This window comes from Neophocaena asiaeorientalis, unplaced genomic scaffold, assembly GCF_003031525.2.
Source record: "Neophocaena asiaeorientalis asiaeorientalis breed wild unplaced genomic scaffold, Neophocaena_asiaeorientalis_V1.1 scaffold10, whole genome shotgun sequence".
In the NCBI taxonomy this organism is placed as follows: domain Eukaryota; kingdom Metazoa; phylum Chordata; class Mammalia; order Artiodactyla; family Phocoenidae; genus Neophocaena; species Neophocaena asiaeorientalis.
The window spans coordinates 429,805-452,028 of record NW_020172817.1 but is presented as its reverse complement, the minus strand read 5'-3'; the positions used below and the strand labels follow the sequence as shown (position 1 = coordinate 452,028).

General features: G+C 33.5%; 1 protein-coding gene across 2 annotated transcripts in view; it reads right to left on the bottom strand.

Annotated features, from left to right (window-relative positions):
- CDH18 (cadherin 18) overlaps positions 1–22,224 on the bottom strand; it is a 323,052-nt gene that overhangs the window by 37,924 nt on the left and 262,904 nt on the right. For both annotated transcript variants that reach the window (XM_024741732.1, XM_024741733.1), the window contains one exon: positions 1,187–1,308. In XM_024741732.1, coding sequence (XP_024597500.1) covers positions 1,187–1,308 — 122 coding nt within the window. The remainder of the gene's footprint in view (positions 1–1,186; positions 1,309–22,224) is intronic.

The window sequence follows — 22,224 nt, the reverse complement described above, 5'->3', positions numbered from 1 at the left end:
GAAATATTAAAAACATATAATCAATGATAACTTTAGCAAGCCATAGTTGATTGTCCCTCATACACAAGGCAATGTTTCTCAGGACTATAATTTTGTCACAAGCTTCAAAATGATTTAAAATAATTTTGGATGGTATATTTATTCTGGTCATTATATGAGACTGTCAGACTCACCAGAGAGACTCTCTTTACTTGTTTGATGAAGTAAGTGGCCATGTTGGGGAACCCATATCACACACACACACACACACACACACACACACACACACACACAAACTCTGGGTGGCATTTCTGAACTCTGGGGAACACTGAAGAGCCAAGGAACATCCTGAAGCTCTCAGGTCTGCGGCTGAAAGTAACTGAATGCTACCGACAACCACGTGAGCTCGGAAGAGATCCCCAAGCCTCAGGTAAGAACTCAGATTGATTACGTCTTATGAGACTCCTGCAAACACCTAGCTAAGCCATGAGCAGAATTCTGATCTGCAGAAACTATGAGATGATAAATATGTGTTGTTTTAAGCTGTTAAGTTTGTGTAATTTGTTACACAGCAGAGAAGACAGATGCACATTCTCTTCCCATGTCTCACTTGCTTTATGGGCGTCAAAACACTGGCCTCCCTTTGGAATTGTCATGCTCCTTTAACCGGCTGCCATATTACATCCAGATTCATGTCTTATGTTCAAGCTCTTCTCTCCATCCTTCACTCTCCCCACCTCCACCAATCATTCCGACTCTTCATGTTAAAACCTAATCATCTTCTAGTATCAATAACACTCAATGGCCACTGTATGTGACTCCTTCATTCCCTCCAAAATATGTAGGTCAGGCCAGTCTCTCCTCCCCACTCTAGTCTCTAAGCTTCATTAGGACAGGAAGAGTTCATTGTTTCCTCCTCATTTAATACAGGGCTGTACCAAAATCATTCAATATCATTTTATTGGTATAATAAATGTATACATGAATGAGTTCATTTGTTGAATTACATTTGGAATCTGGAGAAAGAGTATTTTCTATGAGTCTCAAAATATCTATTTGGTACTTAAAATAAAGCTTTATAAAATTATGTTTACTAAGCACAAAAATGACACTGGGGGATCTTTGAGGATTATACCTAAGAATAATAGAAATAGAGCTGCTTATTTTTCTTCCATTCAAATGCTAGGAAGGAAAATAATTAACTTACCTGGCCAGGCTTAGAATTTTCACAGACAACAATATCATATTCCCTGGCAAGTTTGGGTGGATTGTCATTAACATCCAGAACTCTAATAACCACTGTGACATGGCTCAGCAAACTCGGATTGTCTGCAAAACACATAGGGATGCATTTAGTATTTCCATGCACACTTTAGAGGCTTGGTTTGAAACCAATCTCCTTAATACTGTAGCTTGTCACTAGCCCCATATGCTGCAGCAGGACTTTTGGCAAAAGACAACTTTATGATGTCATTCTTTGTTATAAGTCATTAACTTACAGAAAAAGAAAAATGAACACCAAGGCATGACATGAATGTTAAAATGATATTTTGTCATATCAAGGAAATTACATGTTATTCAGGAACTGAAATGGGAGAAAGTTGTCAGAATTCATTGTATGCTGTCAGAGTCTAAGGGATGAACACCTGGTTTCATCATTAATCTAAGAAAAATAGAGTAGTTGGAAAAAAAATTACATAATCTTTAAAACATTCAAGGTTTGCAGTCTAAATCAACTTGGAGAAAATAGAAGGTAAAGTTCTTTATACCAGGGTAAAATTTTTCTTACAGGAGAATATATGCAGTTTGTGGTGTCAAGTCATACTTGGGGAAAAATAAAGAATAATTTAAATTAGAACTTAGCATGGAATTCATCTATAACTCTGGTAAACATCAAAATATTACAGTTAATATTTTAAAATACTTCTTGAGTGCAGTCTTCTCATATCTCAGTAAGTTTATTAGTTCTGAGATATAAGAAAAGATAAATGTTTGGTTTATTTTATGCATCAAAGCTAAAACTGAAGAATTCATAATGGAAAAATTAATAAGAAGGCAAAAACTAAACACATTAGGCAAAAGGGAATATATATATACACACAGAAGATATTAAAGATAATGGATTTTTAAATTATCCATTTTTAATTATCCATTAAGAATATGGATGGACTAGACATGCCATAGGTACTTTTAAAAGAAGTAGAAAATCAGAGTAGTACTACAATAACTAAAGAAACTCAATTTTTAGGTAAAAAATCAGGCCTAGATAATTTTATCTACAGTTAAAGGTACAGGTGATTTCAGTCTCATACATCTTTTCCTCAGAAGACAGAGTAAGGAGGAAATACTCTACAACTTATTTTTTTGTGGCCAGTAAAACTTTAATATCAATACCATATGCTCCCACTCATAAGAGATATTAGCTGTCATTGGACTAAATAAAATAATACCAAACCCACTCTACTGGAATGGAAATGAAAGTCTGTCATCAGCTTAGTTCTAGGAATGCTTGCATAGTTTGGCATTAAACCAAGGAAAGAAAGAAGGGAGGGAGGGAGGAAGGAAGGAAAGAAAGTGGGAGGGAGAGAAGAAATGAAGAAGGGAATTTTAAAAAGCATAAAAGTTATCCAAAACGTTAATGAATTAAAAGAGGGACAAAAAAAAATACATAGATGCTTATCTTAATACACATAGAAAAAAACAAAAAATAAAATTCAATGTCCATACATTCTAAACAAAACAAAGCAAAATCAAAGAAGAAAACTCTTAGCAATCTAGGAACAGAATGTATCCTCTCAAGCTGATTAAGGATACGTTCAACAAACAACAACAAAAAGTACAACAAACATTATTCTTAATGGTCAAAAACTAACAAGAGTTAATAAACAAAGCTATGAGGATCCTTGAAATAAATCTAACAAAGTATATGAAAGACATATGCAAAACATTTTATTGAATGTCATTAAAGTAGATCTAAAGTAATTAAGAGGTATATTGCCTATGTGGTTGGAAGACAAAATATCATAAATAAAGCCAACTTCTCCAAATTGATATGTATTTTTGATGAAATCTAATAGACTTCCAATGAGAAATGAAAGCTGATTCTAAGATTTATAAGTACTAAGATTGTCCAGACTTGAATGAAGTACAATAAAGGATAATTGCTTTACCATTTATCAGGCTTTATTATTTGGTATTAGAACCTAGGTCACTTTGAAAGTGTCAAAGGGATAGACAAACAGAAAAAGAAAACAGAACACAGCCACAGATCTACTATATATAGAAATTTAATATATGGTACTAATGCTATTGCAGATCAATGGGGAAAGTACAGATTGATCAAGAAATAGTTTTAGTAAAGCTTGTAACCACGTCATTACCATCATTATAAAATGGGTCATAACTACACTGTACACAAAAATACATTTTAAATAATTAAGGACTTAAATGTATAAGGCAAAAACTATACATACTTTAGAAAAAAATATTAGCATGTAATATAGTAAAGCTCAAGAAAGGTTTCAAAATATAAAATGCACTAATCATAAAGGAAGCATTGATAAATTTGATTACAGTGAAATGTGACTTTTTTCATTTCCTCCAAATATGCCACAAAGAAAACAAAATGTCACAAAATGAGTGAAAATATTTGCAGCACACACAACTGACAAAGGATCTGTATCTCTAATATATAATGCAATGTATTGAATCAATAAGAAGAAGAGATAGCTCAATATAAAAACGGGTACAACGAAGGACAAACATTTAACAGAAGAAGTAATATAAATGGCAAATAAACGTGAAAGTTTTCAACATCAATAGTGTTTAAAGAAATGCAGCTTAACCGAAATAAGTTATCGTTTAACCACAACAATATTGACACAATATCAAGAAGTTTGACAAGATTCTCCAAGTGCTGGATTGGATATAGACCAATGGGGATGACTGCAAATTAAAGTAAATCACATGTAATAATTCATACGGTTGTATACTCTCATGTCCAAGATCCAGCCATTTCCTTGGATCATATCCAAAGGAAAATCTCTTGAAAACATACACCACCAGCATAATCAATAGGAACAACAACAGGAAATTACAAATGTCCAACAATAGCTGAATAGATGCAATATGTGATTATTTATATCATAGAGAAAATAAATGAATAGCAACATAGCTACAACATTAGGGACAATCTTAGAAACAAAATGTTGATTGAAATATTTTTTCAGAAATGTCTCAGAAGATTGCATTCAAATATGGTAGAATATTGCAAAGCTGAAAAAAACCCCCACAAAACTAAATATCTGATTGCAGAATGAAATAGTATATTATTGAGGATATGCTCCTAACAACACTAATTCTTAAGTACAGTGATATGTTAAAATTTATTTATTATTATGTTTTGCAATATCTTCTTTGTAAGTGTGGAGTACTACATTAAGTATACAGAAAAAAGTTACAAAAACATCTTAAAATTAATATATTGTGTAGATTGCTTAATATATAATAGCTAATAGAATTGCCATTAATGGATTTTTGTCACTATACAGTGAAAGATAATGAGATGCTTGTGTATTATATTAGATAATTAATTAATATAATATTTTATATTATAAAGATAAATAGATCCATGAAATTAAAATTAGTAAAATGCTAATTTAAATATTTGCTTATTTAGAGTTACTTATTATGAAAAAGCATTGCTAAGCTTTTCTAGAAGGTAATACTTGATCTTTTAATAATTTTAAAACTGAAAGAGAATATTCAGCCTGAAATCTCATTTAGTAAATTACAAAATTGAAATTGACACTGTTTAAATGACATATCTTGGCAAAGCCAAGGTTATGGTTTACTTCTCAGGCCTTACTACTGCCACTATATAAATATATATTTACTATCGTAACCATTGTTAGTGTAGTCCTATATTTCTCAACCAGGTATTTGCTTACATTTAAGAGCAGACAAAAGCAATCTGTTCCAGAAACCTGAGGCAAGAATAATATTATTAGTTTTAATCATTGGTATCATCAGCCTTAAAATGAGTAAATAGTTCTCTGCTCCTTTTCTGAACAGGAAAGGTTAGAAGCAACCTTGGCATATCAGAAAACTGTTTTGTAAGAGAGGATTCTGGAAAGACTGTATCTTGAGGAAGGACTAGAATAAAAAAACACCTAAGCATTTGACTGTTTTCAAGCATCACCTTCTCACTGCCCCACCTCTGCATTGCTTACGCTGTCCTTTGGAACTGGCATAGCCTGGCTACATTCCATACTTGGGTACAGGAAACTAAATCCTTCTGGATGGAAACAGACTCTTTCCATGTTGCTCCAATGTTATTGTATATCTCTAGTGTACAATTACTATTCCATCACTTAAGGATTAAAAGTACAGGGCTGGGATCAGACAGATATTGATTTGTCTGTAGGCTTACTACCATTTTGTGTTCTGTGGGGAAGTTAAACTGAATCTAACCTTACTGTAGATGCAGCTAATGATCTGTAGGACATGTAGGCGAACCTCAGGAGATACGGATAAAGAGTTATGAAAAACAGAATGTCAGAGTAAGCTTAACGTCATTACTGATGCAAATTGAATAATTGCTGTCTATTTCCTAAAAGTAGGATGGTGTATAAAACCTGTAGCTTTAAATTCCAGATAATTAGAGCTGAAAACCCACTATAGTTTTGTAATCACTTGTGGCCAAACTTCACTCATTCCAGTATTTTCTGCTCAATAATGAAATTAGCTAAATCTATATTAATAAATTGACAAGTTCCTTTGTGTTTTTATTTCTTATTTCCCACAGTCCTAGGGTTAGTATTCTACCCTTTGAAGGCCAATCACTTTACCTATAAATGTGAACATATTCATGTGTGTGAGAAGCACTTTGCTAAGGCAAAAATTGGATAATGTCGCTGGAGTTCTTAATGCAACATTTCTATTATTGCTACTATTATTTTTAGGTCCATGTTTCATTTCTAAAAATCAGTTTTCAGTCCTCTTGATGGCAGAGTAAATAAAATACACCATATTCAGACAAACGTCAGTAGGAGGTCCTTTCCAGAACTCTTAAGAAACGTGAACTTTGGAAAGTTATTTGTTATTTCTATAACTTAATTATTTAATCTGTAAACAGGAATAAGAATCATGTAATGTGCCAAACTGTGTTTTTGAGAAACAATTAAGGAAGCTATGTAAACTTTAAAACACTGAGACTGGGAGAGAGCAGAATACCAATTTTAATCCTTTCTGAAAATGAAGGACAAAACAGAATCAAGAACAAAATAGATGGCACACTGACAATCTTATACATGTGATTTTCGGCACGAACTATCCTGTACTATGTACAAATCATCCAGGTTTTATGCAATACAGGTGGAACAGGAGCTCACATCAGCAGAGCGCCCTCTATGGAGATAAGGATGCAGTGAAGGTTGTATCCCAGTGCAAATGCAAATTGCATGCTAAGATATGTAGAGGGAAATAAAGACACAGACCTACTAGAGAATGGACGTCAGGATACGGGGAGGGGGAAAGGTAAGCTGGGACAAAGTGAGAGAGTGGTGTGGACATATATACACTACCAAACGTAAAATAGATAGCTAGTGGGAAGCAGCCACATAGCACAGGGAAATCAGCTCGGTGCTTTGTGACCACCTAGAGGGGTGGGATAGGGAGGTTGGGAGGGAGGGAGACGCAAGAGGGAAGAGATATGGGGACATATGTATATGTATAACTGATTCACTTTGTTACAAAGCAGAAACTAACACACCATTGTAAAGCAATTATACTCCAATAAAGATGTTAAAATAAATAAATAAATAAATAAATAAATAAATAAATAAATAAGATATGTAGAGGATTCACAATACCTTGAAGAATAATCTATTTTATCTAGTGAGTTACTTTGAAAATCTGATATGTACTCACTACTATGTTGGACTCTAGAGAACACAGAAACAGTGAAATATGCCCCCCTCTAGATTTCCCGTTATCAATATGGATTGGAGAAAACAGATTCAATAATAGTATTTTTTCAATTTGTCTTCTTTGAAATTGTGACTTATGTATGTAATATATGTTTACTCCAAAGCTATTATTACTTAAATATGCCCTCCTAAAAACCTAAATCATATTCATTAGTATATGTAGCAAGGTTTACTAGGGAATTCAGTAGATTTCTAAGTATTCATATTCTGAAGTTAGTATTAAATAGTTGGAAAATATATAAATATATTAATTTTCTTGTTTATGTCATGTAGATTATTTTTCTGAAAATGTGGTTTCAGAAAACCACTTTTACTTTATGAAAACTCACTATGAAAAACCTTGTATACTACTAAAATACTAAACTGCAGTGATTACAAATTTAATTAAATTATTACATTTATAGCTGTCTAAATTTCATAAATGTCCACGCTTATAACAATGCATTAAAAATTTTTATTTTTGTGGTCTGCTTCTTTGATTTCTATGAAAACATTTCACTATAAGCAAATATCTACAAGCCAAAACAGTCTGCATTCTCAAAAGTTAATATGCACAGGTGATAGAACATTTTAACACGCTTGACTAATATTTTACTTATGAATAAACATGCCTTAAACAATTTATATAAAAATAAGTTTTGGGGCTTCCCTGGTGGCACAGTGGTTGAGAGTCCGCCTGCCGATGCAGGGGACACGGGTTTGTTCCCCGGTCTGGGAAGATCCCACATGCCGCGCAGCAGCTGGGCCTGTGAGCCATGGCCGCTGAGCCTGCGCGTACGGAGCCTGACCTCTACAACGGGAGAGGCCACAACAGTGAGAGGCCCGCGTACCGCACAAATAAATAAATAAGTTTTGCAAATAAGTAAGTGCTCAAGTGAATCTCAAATATTCCACATGATATATTTGTTTGAAAACAAAGGTAGTTTTGATATTTTTTCTTGTCTTTTTAAAATCTTGTATATGGAAGTCATTTAATATATAGGCAAATAATAAGATAAAATAGTTAATAAGTAATAGAAACTCATTAATATGAATCTAATATATTTTAAAATTACTTTATGGATAAAATTATCACAATGTCTGGTATCTGCGTGGTGTCCCTAATATGCCCTTTTTTCTCTCCTTCTTTCCCTTCCTTATATCTTGTTTAAATATTGATTGAGAAACCAAATATTGTAACAAACATAATTTGTCATAATGGATAAGAATATACATCTGATATCTAGTAGATTAATCCTCAAACATCTCTTTCTTGTAGTCAGACAAAATGGTTTAAAATAAAACATTCTGTGATTATTATACAATAGAAAACTAAAGCAACCCTACATGTTTTAGATCACTTACTTATTTCATAATAGTTAAAGAAAACTAATACTTGCCTAGAAGCACCTTCAAAATTTATAAGGCAATTAGAAATGCATCACTCAAAACTCATTCCATGCATTTATTTAATTTTTTGTCAGTTTACAACATAAAATCTTATTAACTCCCTGATCATCAATAGAGATCCCAGGTTGAAGTGAATTACTTAAAATAAATCTCAGCTTCCTTAAGGACATTATTTTTTTCCTAGTTACCCATAGACCCTCCAACACTTCTAATATGTCTTTAGTGTTATTGCCTGAGACTAGTATAAGTTGGAGGTTTCAAAACTTTGTCATATCTTTGATTTCAAGAATGAACACTGTCTTTGTTCTACAAATCAGAACTGTAGTCAAAATAATTCACCTCTATGTGAAAATCATTACATTGGGATGGGCAATCTAAGTATTTGTTATTGATTATAAAATTAATTAAAAATACGTTTTTAAAATACTCTTAAAATGTCACAATTGGCCCATTCAATTATATTAAAGAATCTAACAAATTTAATGTTTATTTTCTATGTTTTAAGTAATAATTCAGTTTTAACATTTATTTTTCATCTTGGTCTATTCCTCCATAATGCCTGTGAACTATTATAGCTTTTATCTTTGTTAGGGTTCCCAAAATTCAGCTTGTGATCAACTATTGTTCTGTCCTTTGAGCTTATATTTGCAGTCATATTTTTATGCTGCCTAAAAGTTTGCTAATAACATAAATCATTTTATATTCTTTTTCATTTTCTGGGTGAGCAATATAAGGGTAATAAAAATTTTCTTATCATATACAGCTAACACCTCAAACTGGTTTTGTTAATTTTAACAAAATAGCTAACAAGAATTCATTAATACAAATTAGATACATATATTTTTTAAATATTTGTATTAAAATATTTGACTACATAATCATTCACCAATCTCAGATCCCTGGATGTAGAGATAAAATCTTATCTCTGAGAATGGATGGGCTGCTTGGGGTTACTGTCATAAATCCTGTAAAAACCACCTGCACTGCCTCATCGAAGAATCCAAAATTGATTAATCCAAATGAAGGAAAATGTGAAGATAAATTCAAAATAATTTAACATTATTTTATGAAATTCCCTGAATAACTGTTGGTATGCATGGAAGAGAGTCCAGTGTTTATGGTCAAAGTTGTCATGATAATTAAATAGATAAATATTAGCATTTATAACAAATTGTGTGTGTGTTGTAAATTCATATGTAAAGTAAATTAATCTTGATTCTTACCGCTCATTATATACAAAACATGGCTCAAAGTAAACCATAGACCAAAACATAAAACCTTACATTTAAATATATAATAACTAATATGGTAAAAGCTTTACTACCTTATGATTTAGCAAACATTTCTTAGATAATGCCAAAAAAGTCAAGAATCATAAAATAAACGAAAAATATACAATTATACTTTTTCCAAAAACTTACCCTTCCTCGAACAGCTATGTAAAGTAATGTTTATTAAGAAAATGAAAAGATAAGACACAGAATATAAAAAAAAATATTTGAAAAGTAGATACCTGATAAAGTCTTATATATATAATATATTAAAATCTCAAAACTAAATTCTAAAAAGCTAAACAACCTTATAAAAATGTGCACAAATTTTAACAGCAATTTCACAACAGCAGATATATAGATGTAAGCACATAAAAATGTTTTCAGCATCACTAGTCTGTAGTGAAATGCAAATTGAAATAATAATATTATGTCCCTACACACTAGAATGGGGGGGTGGATACACTGACAATGTCAAGGCTGAGGAATAACGGTGGCAATGGTAATAGCCACTTTGGGAAAAAATTCGGCATATTTTTGTAACTTAAACATACTATTTGGCCCAAAATTCCCACCTCTACCTCTTGACCCAAGGTAAACTAAAACATATGTCCTCAGAAAATCTGATTGTAAATATTGATAGAAGCTTTATTCAGAATAGCTAAAAGGTGGAAACAAGTCATATTTCCAGCAACAAATTTAAAAATAAAGTGTGGTATACATACATATAAGAGAATAACTGGTAATTACCTATTGATAATGTCATGGACAGATATCAAAAGCCTATGCTACATGAGAAAAAGCCAATCAAAAGAGTCTATATGTTTTACCTTTCATTTTTATTACATCTAGGAAAAGCAGAACTATTGACTCAGAAATCAATCACTAGTTTCTGAGATTTGGAAGTAGGGGAAAGGAAATCATTTCAAAGAGAACTTTCTGAAAGTGATAGAATTATGCTATATCATTTTTCTGGCATTACTCATATGACTAGATGTCTCTATACTTAAAAAAAAGTGATGTTACTATGTAAATTACTCCTTTACAAATCTGACTTTTAAACAAAACAGTGGTATATTCTGAGATTTTTGACTTGGAGCCAAGAAATAGTATCACTTAGTTTAGATATTAATTGCATTATGAATAATGATATTAGATTTTTAAATGTAAATATTATGGAAATAAAGCTTTAATTAATAAATATTTGTTTAAAAATGACCTAAAAAATCACAAAATTCTCAGAGACAAATTTTACAAAAGATGCATAATACTTCCACATGAAAACTACAATACATTGCTGGGAGAAATCAAGGAATAATTAAGTAAATGGAGATATATACCATATACGTGGATTAGAAGATTTGACACTATTAAAATGTCAATTCTCCCCAAATGATTTATAAACTTTAATCCAATAACAATCCAAATCTCAGCAGCTTTTTTCTTTTTTCGGTATAAATTGGCACACTGTTTCTAAAACTTATAAGGAAATGCAAAACAACGAAAAAAAAAATCCAGAATTCTAAATCCATTGTGCAAATGATGATCATAGTTGTAAACCTTTTGCTTCCTGATTTCAAAATTCTCTGTAAAGTTACAGTAATGAAGATAATGTGTCATTGGCATACAGACACATATAGAAGTATAGACAAAGAAATCAATAGAACAGGAAAGAGTATCCAAAAATAGTAACAGGCGTATATGGTAAATTGATTTTTGTCAAATTTTCCAAAGTGATTCTGTCATTTTCCTGTATGGGAAAATAATCTACTCCCATTCCTACATCACTGAGGTACAAACAATTCTAGATGAGGGTTGAACCTAAACTTAAGAACTAAAAATACAAAGCTATTAGAAGAAAATATTCACAGTCTTGGGTAGGCAAACATGTTATAAACAAGACAAAGGGATGACATTATAAAAGAAAAACTGATAATGTTAACTCAAGATAGTTAAAATTTTCTGTTCTTCTAGAAATACAGTTAAGTAAACAAAACAGCAAGGCTCATAATGGAAATATTCATATTATATCTCTAAGAATTTATGTTCAGAATATAAAAATAATTCTTACAATATTTAATTATAAGAAATCAACTCAAAACAAAGTGAGCAAATGCTATCACAGAGTAATATATACATATGACCAGTACAGATGTGAAAAAGTGTTTAGTATCTTTTATAATTAAAGATACAGAAATTAATAACACAATGTAACTCTACTACACCCCCAAATGAATGGCTAAAATTTAAAGAGATTATCCACTCCAAATGATGAGGCACACAGCCAGAATTCTCATGTTTTTATTTTTTATTTAATTTATTTTTATTTTTTTATATACTGCAATTTTATTTCAATTGCACAAAGGAAGTTAGTATGTAGGAAATTTAAATGAAACGGTATGGTAAAAGTAGCAGAGAACCAAACTCTAATAAGGAAGTACACCTAAAACATGAGAATTCAACATTCATTAGCGTTCCATCTTCATTTATGATTGACACTTGATGCTTGCAAATTTTGAAACAAACTTTGAGATCATGATGACTATCCTGAAGAGATTTCAGCACCAGCACTAAGATTTGTACATTCACTTGGTTTGCGATTGACTTGTTAGCCATTTACATAGTGTATAGTACAGATTTGTCCAAGGTCAGATCACAGTGTTGAAGGAAACAAGTACCTTCCTATAATTAGAAAGGATCCCCTAAATTGCACTCAGCTTAAGACATCCAATGTACAAGAGCACGAAAACCATCATAATATTGCAGCTCCAAGGAACACAGTTTTGATAAGGAAAATAACCTAAGTTTCTGTTTCCCATTTTTATTACTGAAATCTCTAACAATGACAAATGTTACAACAACATTGAAAAATAGTTTGTTTTTCATAAAGTTAAACGTGCACATATTGTGTGATGGAAACATTCAACTCATAGGTATTTATCCAGAAAAATGAAAACATAGCCATGCAAATACTGGGGTACAAATATTTATAGGAGCTTTACAAATAATAGCCCCAAACTGGAAACAACTTGACTGCTCATCAACAGAAAAATAGACAAATTATGTTATATTCATAAAGGAATATTATTTATAAACAACAAGAAATAAATTACTGCCACCAAGAAATATGGATTAATTTCAAAATATTATGTTTTTCAAAAGCAGCCCAAATTATATATACTGTATGCCCCAAATCTTATACACTTGTTGATTCCATTTATATGAAATTCCATAAATTGAACATGACAGAATAAATTACAACATTGTTACCTCTGAGGAATGAAGGGTAAAGGGATTGACTGTAAAGGAGAACCACTCTGAAGGTACAGAAATGTCCTGTATCTTGATAGGGATGCGATTACATGGAAGTGTACCTTTGAAAATCCATTGAAGTGTAAGGAGATCTGTACGTTTTAGTAAATGTCAATATTATCCTTTTTAAAAAAAAAAAAAAAACCTTAATTAAGGGGAATAGAATGCTCATACATCCTAGACAGAATCTTATTCTAATTACTGGCATACAGTTAATTGTGGGCATCAACTAAGTAAGTGTTACACAAAATCAATCATAGTTAAGAGAGTTTAATTAATGTATTTTAATAGGGCTCCAATGTGAAATCATTTTCTAAATGTTGACATAGGTGCCAGAATATTTTATCATTATATATAATAATTTATAAGAATGTATTTCCAACTTTTTGATCTGTGTGCTACTTTTTAGTAGTTTCCAAAATGTAATTTTGTCCCTAATCCCCATGAAGATGTACCAAGTAATGACTGATATTAATTTAGCATATAGTTCAGTCATATTTATAATAATGATAAGAACTGTCATTTATTATGACACCATGTACTAGATACTGGGTGAAGATACTTCATTTAATCCTTACTGTAATCCTTTGTTATAGATAAGAAAATATGTAATATTTTTGTTAAATAACTTCCTCAAGTTTCAACTACTTATAATGAACAGAAACAGAATTTAACTAGAGCCTCCCTTACTTCAGATTTAGTATTCTTAAGTATTATGCATTACTGCCTACTAGAAAATGTAAGGATTTTATTGATAACACAATGATAATTAATTAGATATAAATCAATACCCTTCATTAATATAGAAGTAAAAGTGGAGAAGTATACATAATGAAAACAATAAAAAAGCCAGAGCAGTCTACATTTATAAAAAATATCTAAAATGTGTCCAGATTCATATACAAGATATTAAAACATCTTTTCTATAACCTTTAAATTCTTACAACTTCAAGGAACAAGAAAGGTGAGACTTAGGATAGTTAGTGTAATTTTGGAACTGAATACAAACATTTTAGAGTGGAATTTTTCTGCATAAAATGAAATCTATTGGTTGAGATCTTTAACTCACATATTAAACATACACACTAGTTTCAGAGTCAATCATTGAATATAGTTACATATTTATTAAAAACATTGTTAAACATTCTCATTTTGAAAAACATTTGAGAGTACTTCTAGAAATATATGCTCTTAGTATGTGCACTCTTGGTATATACCTAGAGAAGTTTTTCACATGCAATAAGAACCATGTATAAGACAAGTAATATCAGCAATATTAATAATATCTGAAGCTATAAAAAATAGTAAACAACCCAAAGCCATTGGAAGTTGTATGCATTAGTTATTTAAAATACATTTATTTTCTTATCACAGTGAAAATGAATTAATTTTTGCTGTACTTCTCTACATGGATGATCCTTTAAAAGATAGCACCAAAAAAAAAAGAAAATTCACAGAAACTGCATATAATATTAGGTCACTTATATTTACAATGCCCATGAGTCAATAAATACAAAGATGTAGTTATATACATAAATATAGATAAATGGCCAAACTGTATTTGGTAAAACTATAAAGAAAACAAAGGAACAAATAATACAAAATTCAATATTGATGAGCTCTGGGTGGAATGGAGAGGAATGTCACAGTGAGGCACATGTAAAGCTTATTTCTTCAAGGTAGGTGGCTCTTAAATTAGTGTTTTGTTTATTACTGAAACTGACTATATACTTAAGATATCAATATACCAATACTTGATATATCTTACAACACCAGTTGAAAAATAGTTGGTCCAATTATTTTAATGTATTCATATATTAATAAAGATATCTGTGTACATACACATACATATCTTCATTCATTATTTCAAATTATGTTCCAATTACCAACTAAGCACAATTTTCATAGTTTTGTTTATCAGTGTCTTCCTTTAAGGGTTTTACAATTTGTACTTTTATAAAACTTGTTCTTTTCCTAAGCCATAGTCATATTATCCTACATTTCATTTAAGGTTTAATTTTTTTCTTCCACAAATTGGAAGTGCTTATTTTTTATGGTTGTGAGGTAGCTAAATAATGTACTTTTATTTTCAGAGCCAGATGACATACTTCTGTCTTCAGCTGTTTGTTGCAGTGTCTGTCCATTCTCCCCACTGGCCTGCCAATAACACTGTCTTTTAGCAATTTGCATGGTTTTCAAAGGATGCAAATTGTATTAACACATTTCTTTTTCAAAATTGTTACGTGGTTTAATATGTCAGCAATGTTAGTATGTATTCTTTAAGTTTACTGCAAAATATATATACATATATATGTAGTTAAACTCAAGTGTTTTTCTTTCATTCTTTGAAACACTTTTATCATTATTGACTTTTTGGTCTGCTTAATAAAATGTTTCTGAGAGAGATATGTTACCATTTTCTTCCATGATTATATTTTTTGTTTATTTTGAATGCATTTAATTAGGTGCATACAAGTTCCAAGTGGTTACCTCACTGGGTGACTTTCTTATCATCATGGCAGTTTTTTGTTTTAAAGTATATTTTGTCTGATACTAACAGTTCTGCCAGATTTATTTTGGTTAGTATTGTCTATTTTTATTGTATTGTATTATTTTAAAAGTTTCTATATCTTTATATCTTATCATGTGCCTATTAGGAATAACATAAAGATAATTTTTTCTTATTTCACTCCAGTATGGTAACATTGTTTGTTTATCTCATTTATGCCACTTTGGTTATTAATATATATTTTTACCACTTTATTGTGTGCTTCAAATTTGTCCTAATTTTTCTGTTTTTAATCCTTTGTAATATTACTTTCCAGTAGATTAAAGTTATATTCTTATTAAATTTCCATTCTAATTTTACATCTGTACACTAAATTTCTTTTATTTATTTATTTATTTATTTATTTTTTGCGATACATGGGCCTCTCACTGTTGTGGTCTCTCCCATTACGGAGCACAGGCTCCGGACGCGCTGGCTCAGCGGCCATGGCTCACGGGCCTAGCCGCTCCACGGCATGTGGGATCTTCCCGGACCGGGGCACGAACCCATGTCCCCTGCATCGGCAGGCGGACTCTCAATAACTGTGCCACCAGGGAAGCCCTTCTTTTATTTTTTTAATCTAGAAATGTTAACATGCTTGTGTAACTCTGGAAAATCTAAAAACAATTGGCATCTTCACTTTCTTCCTGAACATTACAAGAACTTTTATTTTATTTATTTATTTATTTATTTATTTATTTATTTTATTTTATTTTTGGCTGTGTTGGGTCTTTGTTGCTGCGCACGGCTTTTCCCTACTTGAGGCAAGCAGGGGCTACTCTTCCTTGCGGTGCGTGGGCTTCTCATTGTGGTGGCTTCTCTTGTTGCGGAGCACAGGCTCTAGGTGCACAGGCTTCAGTTGTTGTGGCTCGCAGGCTCTAGAGCACAGGCTCAGTAGTTATGGCACACGGGCTTAGTTGCTCTGTGACATGTGGGATCTTCCCGGATGAGGGCTCAGACCCACGTACCCTGCATTGACAGGCAGATTCTTAACCTCTGCACCACCAGGGAAGCCCTATAAGAACTTTTAAATGCTTTAATGCTTGTAAATCAAGTCTTACAAGTTTATGCCTATAAGTTACGGTGATGATGATGATGATTGAAGTTTTGTTAATCCGTCAAATTTGACATTTTATGTTATTACAGAGTCAGTGTCCTCATGTGTACCGTTTGCTTTGTTATCATTCCTTATTGAATCTTAAACCTTCCTTCTGAGATAATTTTCTTTATTTCTAAGAACTTCCAAAGTAACAATGTTTACCTGCTCAACTTTAGTTGTTTGAAAACATTTCTGTTTCACACTTGTCAAAGTCATTGAAGCCAAGGTGATGTGAAATAACATGTAAGGAGTGCCATGTACTCAGTGTTTCTAATAGGTAACATTTTCACATTTTCACTTCCTCTACCCAGAGCAAAGTTGAAAACAGAAGACACACCTTATCTTTACGCTTTACGCTTTGTTTGGCAGGATGTGAGTGTGAATGTGTGTGTGTGTGTGTGTGTGTGTGTGTGTCTTGGTTCACCCTATATGACTGTCATGTTTTGGAGCCTTAATTTCTTTGGGAGTATTTTGTCATACTGAAAAAAATAACTACATGGTATTACTTATGATTTAAAAGGAACATTACAGCAGATTAAAGGAGGCAAGGGTTAAAGACTCTTTAGACTATTTAGAAAGCTATTGAAATAACCCAGTGGGAGTGATCGTTGTTTAGACAGGGGTGGGAGTGGTGGAAATAGGAAGAAGTGGTCGCCTCATGGATATTTTTTAAAGTATATCTGACAGAAATGTCTGATGAACTGGAAGTACAGCATGACAGAAAGAAAAGATTCAAATATGAACCTGGGTGATTTGCATAGCGATCTGAAGACTATGACTATCATTGTTGAGATGGATAAGGTCTCTGGAGGAGCAAATATACAGATAAACTGGATTTTGAGGAAAAGTTTTACTTGGATCATGTTGAGTTTGAGAACTTGGAGAAAAGAAATCAGGGTGGCTAATATGGTATTCATGGAAAAGGTGACCAAGCTGTTGCAGATTTAAATTCAAGAGTTATCTCTATGTAGATGTTAACAAAAGTCCATTAGATTGAATGAAATTAATTGGGCAATAACTCAAGAAAAGTCTGAGGACTGAAAATTGGGAGTCGTCACAATTCAATGAATGAAGAGTTTGGGAGGAGCTAAGCAGCACGCTGAGAAAGAAGAATCGGTGAAGGAATAAGAATGTTGTTTCCTTTAGCTAAAGAAAGAACTTGTTTCTTGAAGGAGTTGTGTCAATTGTGTCAGATTTGCAAATTTTTTGAGCAAATGGAGGCATGAGAACTATATATTGGATTTTGCAGTATGAAGGACAAGAGTGATTTTAGTGAAGTAATAAAGATAAGACTCTTTACAGTGAGGTTGAAAGAGCCTGAAAGAAAAGGCAGACTGTGAATATAGGCAATTCTTTCAAGGAGTTTTTCGGTCAAGGGAATGAAATAGTAGAGGTGTATCTGGAGGGAAACACTGCATCAAGGAAGGTTTTTGGGTTTTGTTTGCTTGAGTTGATTTTATTTTCAGATAGAAAATAAAGCCTGTTTTTGAGGACAGGGGAATTATGTACCAGATAAGGAAAAATAAAAATACAGGAAAGAGGAGAAATTATTAATGGTGCAATGCCTCAGAGTGAGCAAGGGAGGACAGGATTCAGGGCACACATAGCGGGGTGGTCATAAGCATGGCATGAAGAGTTCATTCACAGTAACCTGACAAAAGTCAGATTTATGGGGATTATTGCCCACAGTACTAGTTAGGTTGGTAGATATGATAGAAGGAAAATGTGGACATTCTTTTCAACCGATCTTATTTTATGTCACTAGAGAAGCAAGATTATCTGATGCATGTAAGGAAATTTGAAAAAGTATTGAAAAATTGTAGAGAGAGGAAAAACGATAAAATACATATTTAGCAGGACTGTATATAATTGCTTGAGTTACTTGAGCTTCTTTTTTTTTTTTGCGTTACATGGGCCTCTCACTTCTCTGGCCTCTCCCGTTGTGAAGCATAGGCTCCAGACACACAGGCTCAGTGGCCATGGCTCATGGGTCCAGCCACTCCACAGCATGTGGGATCTTCCAGGACCAGGGCACGAACCCATGTCCCCTGCATCAGCAGGCGGACTCTCAACCACTGCGCCACCAGGGAAGCCTGAGTTTCTTTTGAACAAACAACTGTGTTCTAATTCTTTTAGAATTTGATACTGAGATTGGGATAATGCAATTAGTAATCACTAAATGTATTGACATATTGGGTAAACAATGACAAAAATAGACTGTATTAGATATTATAATTGTCTGATCAAACTCCTCCTTGTGTGTAGAATCCAACAGTTTTGAATGGAATTGACTGCAAGTGAAGATAAAAATATGAACCTCGAAGGTCCTGAGCCAATGTGGACAATCCCATACATTTTGCTACACTAAGTAATTAAATTGTGGGCACATTTCACATAATAAATATTATTTTTAAAGACAGTGAATGGAAGTTAGCTCATAAATGACTTAATTGGAACAATGTTTTTAATGGTTATCTAAAGTGACAATTTATCTCACCCTGGGTGTGAATGAGGTTGAGTGTATCCCACCTTAAGGTGGCATTCATTCTGTTAATATACTAAAAGTTAATATAGTACTAGTTGTTTGTTACTATAATATAGCAACATTAAAGAAAAATATGAGATAAAAAGAAATGCAGAAATGGAAAAATCACAGAGAAATGGAGACAGATACCTGATCTAAGTAAGCCTGAAGTCCGATTCACCTATGAAATTTTCAGGTAAATGAACCAATAAATTTATTTTAAATCTTAGACCAAATTGAATTATTTTTTGATATTTTGGAGTAATCTGTCATATGGCTATAGGTAACTAATACACTGACCCATGCATGTATAAATAAAAATTTCAGAAAAGTATTTTATTGTATTACTTTTGATCATTGGTTAAAGCAATGCCAGTTTCTTTGTGTGCTATTCCTTTTGTGTGCCAAGGAAAAAAGGCCCGTTAGGAACCTTTGTGTGCTAGGGAAATTTCTAATATGAACACATTGTGGAAGACAAATTTTATATATCAAAATAAGCACACTGACAATAACAAAAGAATGTGTAGAAGCCAAAGGGACTTAAAACCACCCACTCTTCAGTAACAGCATTTTATATTGCTAGCTGCAGCTGCTAACAAAAATTAATTTCAGATTAAAAGGCAACAAGGAATGAGTTCATAAAATCTAAATTTAATTTCCATTGCCTGCAGTTAACAATAGGGCTAAATTTGAAATTTGTGGATCCTAATCTTTGAATACATTTGCATGAGAATTGAGGGGGATAAATGAGAAAGATTCAATGAATAAAGAACATGTACACATTGGTTTCTGGAATTGAATTATGCATATAATCTGAGAGAAAAAATGAAACAGGGAGCTGAGGCAAATTTTCGTATCAATGCACAAACATGCAGTTGTTGTTATTGTTGCTTAAACTGTGAACTCTGGAGACAGCAGAACCTTTTGGACTCATTAGAAGTATGAATAAACAAGCATCTCTTCAAATTTGACTCCTTTGGAAGTACAACTGTCATGCAAGCAATTAATGAAAGAGAGTCCCATTTTGGTGTATTGATCAGATAGAATACATTCTCACATTCAGTGCATAGAACAAGGAGAAATCGAATATTTTGAAAATGGGAAATATACAGTGATCATTGCAATGTGTAGTGAATGATGAAGTTGTTGGGTAATTAAGGTGGGTGGAGAAATGAGGGCAAAGAATATTCATGAATTCAACAAAATTTTATTAATCCAGTTCTATATGTCAGGAAACTTACAAAGAATTTGGGAATACTCTGATAAACAAAGACAAAATAGACCTGATTCTTAGACTTGAGATGTTCACAATGTAGTAAAGGTAAAAAATACCACCAAAAAAATGTGATAAATGCTATATTCAAGACTAGTAAATGATGAGCGTTATTCTAAGACCCATGTAAAGTTAGAGTACAGAAGGGAAGGAGCTTTAAAGTTTGCCTGAGAAGTTGAGAGAAGTTTCACAGATGTTGTGACATTTGAAATAGTTTTTGAAAAGAAAATAGCTGTTTGTAAAGCAGAAGAAAATGAGAAGAGGGCTTTGAGAGATGAAAGGATTATAAAATTATTTAAAGAACATGACCTGTTTGAAGGTCTGTGACTAAAAGCGTGATATATATTTTTCAGATGATTCAGCTGAGAACAGAGGGCCAAATATTATAAAGAAAAACCACATATGTCACATATGAAGTTTATTCCTCAGGCAAATAGGACATGTGTATGTGTGTGTGCATGCACATGTGTGCATGCCCATGAGAGTAGGACTACATGAAACTATGATATAAATCAAACTGTTATTAAAAACAATGTTTCTTAAACTTAATTTACATTAGAATCACATAGGTCAGTGTTTTTTCAAATGTTAGAATGAATGAGAATCACCTACAGGGCCTGATAAAACCCAGGACACTTGGCCACAACCAGTTTCTAATTCATGGGTTCCCAGATATTTGGTTAAACATTATTCTGTGTGTTTTTGTGAGCCTGTCTCTAGATAAGATTAACATTTAAATTGGGAGACTGAGTAAAGCAGATTGCCCTCCATTATGTGAGTGGGCATTATCCAGTCAGCTGAAGACATGAACAGAAGCAAAGGCTGATCCTCCTTCAAATAAGAGAGAATTCTCTTGCCTGATGGCCTTTGAGACATTGGCTCTCCCTGGTTCTGGCCTTAAGATGTACCCTAGGGAGAGGGGGAAGATGGCAGAAGAGTAAGACGTGGAGATCACCTTCCTCCCCACAGATACACCACAAATACATCTACACGTGGAATAACTCCTACAGAACACCTACTGAATGCTGGCAGAAGACCTCAGACCTCCCAAAAGGCAAGAAACTCCCCACATACCTGGGTAGGGCAAAAGAAAATAGAATAAACAGAGACAAAACGATAGGGATGAGACCTGCACCAGTGGGAGGGAGCTGTGAAGGAGGAAAGGTTTCCACACACTAGAAGCTCCTATGCAGATGGAGACTGCGGGAGGCGGAGAGGGGGAGCTTCAGGGCCATGGAGGAGAGTGCAGCAACAAGGGTTCGGAGGGCAAAGCGGGGAGATTCCTGCACAGAGGATCGGTGCCGACCAGCACTCACCAGCCTGAGAGGCTTGTCTGCTCACCTGCCGAGGCGGGCAGGGCTGGGAGCTGAGGCTCGGGCTTCGGTCTCGGAGTGCAGAGAGAGGACTGGCCACATGAACACAGCCTGAATGGGTTAGTGCACTACGCCTAGCCGGGAGGGAGTCCGGGGAAAAGTCTGGACCTGCCAAAGAGGCAAGAGACTTTTTCTTCCCTCTTTGTTTCCGGGTGCGCAAAGAGAGGGGATTAAGAGCACTGCTTAAAGGAGCTCCATAGACGGATGTGATCCGCGGCTAAAAGCACAGACCACAGAGACGGGCATGAGACACTAAGGCTGCTCCTGCCATCACCAAGAAGCCTGTGTGCGAGCACAGGACACACTCCACACCTCCCTTCCGGGGAGCCTGTGCAGTCTGCCACTGCCAGGGTCCCAGGATCCAGGGACAACTTCCCCAGGAGAACGCACAGCGGCTGGTGCAATGCAATGCCAGCCTTTCCTGCCACAGGCTCTCCCCGCATCCGTACCCCTCCCTCCTACCGGCC